Source organism: Austrofundulus limnaeus, unplaced genomic scaffold (assembly GCF_001266775.1).
Source record: "Austrofundulus limnaeus strain Quisiro unplaced genomic scaffold, Austrofundulus_limnaeus-1.0 Scaffold671, whole genome shotgun sequence".
NCBI lineage: Eukaryota > Metazoa > Chordata > Actinopteri > Cyprinodontiformes > Rivulidae > Austrofundulus > Austrofundulus limnaeus.
In genome coordinates, this window is record NW_013953073.1 from 271,458 (window position 1) to 273,352 (window position 1,895).

General features: G+C 47.5%; 1 protein-coding gene across 1 annotated transcript in view; it reads left to right on the forward strand.

Moving 5' to 3' along the window:
• Positions 1–811, forward strand: part of snrpb (small nuclear ribonucleoprotein polypeptides B and B1) — a gene marked incomplete at its 5' end in the record, with an annotated part of 9,013 nt that extends 8,202 nt beyond the window's left edge. Inside the window, 2 exon segments of the mRNA XM_014027671.1 lie at positions 489–620; positions 700–811. Of these exon segments, the coding sequence (XP_013883125.1) occupies positions 489–620; positions 700–740 (173 nt within the window).
• Positions 812–1,895: the final 1,084 nt, after the last annotated feature.

A 1,895-nucleotide genomic window follows, 5' to 3' on the forward strand; every position in this document is an offset into this window, starting at 1 on the left:
TGAGATGACATGACATGAGTTGAGATGACATGACATGAGATGACATGACATGAGATGACATGACATGAAATGACATGACATGAGTTGAGATGACATGAGTTGAGATGACATGAGATGACATGAGATGAGATGAAATGACATGACATGAGATGACATGAGATGACATGACATGAGATGAGATGAGTTGACATGAGATGACATGAGATGAGTTGACATGAGATGACATGAGATGAGATGACATGAGATGAGTTGACATGAGATGACATGACATGAGTTGACATGAGATGACATGACATGAGATGAGTTGAGATAAAATAAAACTTTATTTTAGTTTCAGTTCCTCCTCCACACAGTGAAACCTCTTTTAGACAAACGTCTTCATCAGTTTGTTGCTTCAGCTTCGTTTAAAATCTGTTTTGGATCAGAACTGAGTTCCTGCTCTGACATGAAGTGATGTCACTAATGTCTCCTGGCTCCTCCCCCTGCAGGTATGATGGGCCCGCCCCCTGGCATGCGGCCCCCGATGGGCCCTCCGATGGGTATGCCTCCTGGACCGGGTCGTGGCGCCCCGATGGGAATGCCTCCCCCCGGCATGAGGCCACCGCCTCCTGGGATGAGGGGTAAGCTGTTACCATGGAGACCAAGCAGCCAATCAGGTTCCAGCATGCTGTAAGCTGACTTTATGACCTCTCTTTATAGGACCGCCTCCACCAGGAATGAGACCACCTCCTCGACCCTGAAGCTCCGCCCCTCACTCACCTGTTGTAAAGATGTTTTTTTTTACTTTGTAATAAAGCTTGTTTCAGTTTGACTCTGTTTCCATGGTGATGAATAAATGTAGTGACATCAGAGGGCGGAGCCAGAAGTTTACACCTGCAACAGGTCACATGACCTGAATTTACAGCTGTAGAAGGTTTTACTACTGAGAATCCTGAGTGTGAGAGTGAGTGTGTGAGAGAGTGTGTGAGTGTATGAGTGTGAGTGTGAGTGTGTGAGAGAGTGTGTGTGAGAGTGTGTGAGAGAGTGTGTGTGTGAGTGTGAGAGTGAGTGTGTGAGAGTGTGTGAGTGAGAGTGTGTGAGAGAGTGTGTGTGTGTGTGTGTGAGTGTGAGTGTGAGAGTGAGTGTGTGTGAGTGTGAGTGTGTGTGAGTGTGTGTGTGTGTGTGTGTGTGTGAGTGAGTGTGTGAGTGTGTGTGAGTGAGAGTGTGTGAGTGAGTGTGTGTGTGTCTGTGTGAGAGAGTGTGAGTGAGTGTGTGAGAGTATGAGTGTGAGTGTGAGAGTGAGTGTGTGTGAGTGTGAGTGTATGTGTGTGTGTGTGTGTGTGTGTGTGTGTGAGTGAGTGTGAGTGAGAGTGTGAGTGAGAGTGTGTGAGTGTATGAGTGAGAGTGTGTGAGAGAGTGTGAGTGTATGTGAGTGTGAGTGTGAGAGAGTGTGTGTGAGTGTATGTGTGTGTGTGAGTGTTTGTGAGTGTGTGTGTGTGAGTGTGTGAGTGTGTGTGAGTGAGAGTGTGTGTGTCTGTGTGAGAGAGTGTGAGTGAGTGTGTGAGAGAGTGTGTGTGTGAGTGTGTGTGAGTGAGAGTGTGTGTGTCTGTGTGAGAGAGTGTGTGAGTGTATGAGTGTGAGTGTGAGAGTGAGTGAGTGTGAGTGTGTGTGTGTGTGTGTGTATGTGAGTGTGTGTGTGTGAGTGTGTGTGTGTGTGTGTGTGTGTGAGTGAGTGTGTGTGTGTGTGTGAGTGAGTGTATGAGTGAGTGTGTGAGAGTGTGAGTGAGAGTGTGTGAGAGAGTGTGAGTGTATGTGAGTGTGAGTGTGAGAGAGTGTGTGTGAGTGTGAGTGTATGTGTGTGTGTGAGTGTGTGTGTGTGTGTGTGTGTGTGTGTGTGTGTGTGTGTGTGTGTGTGT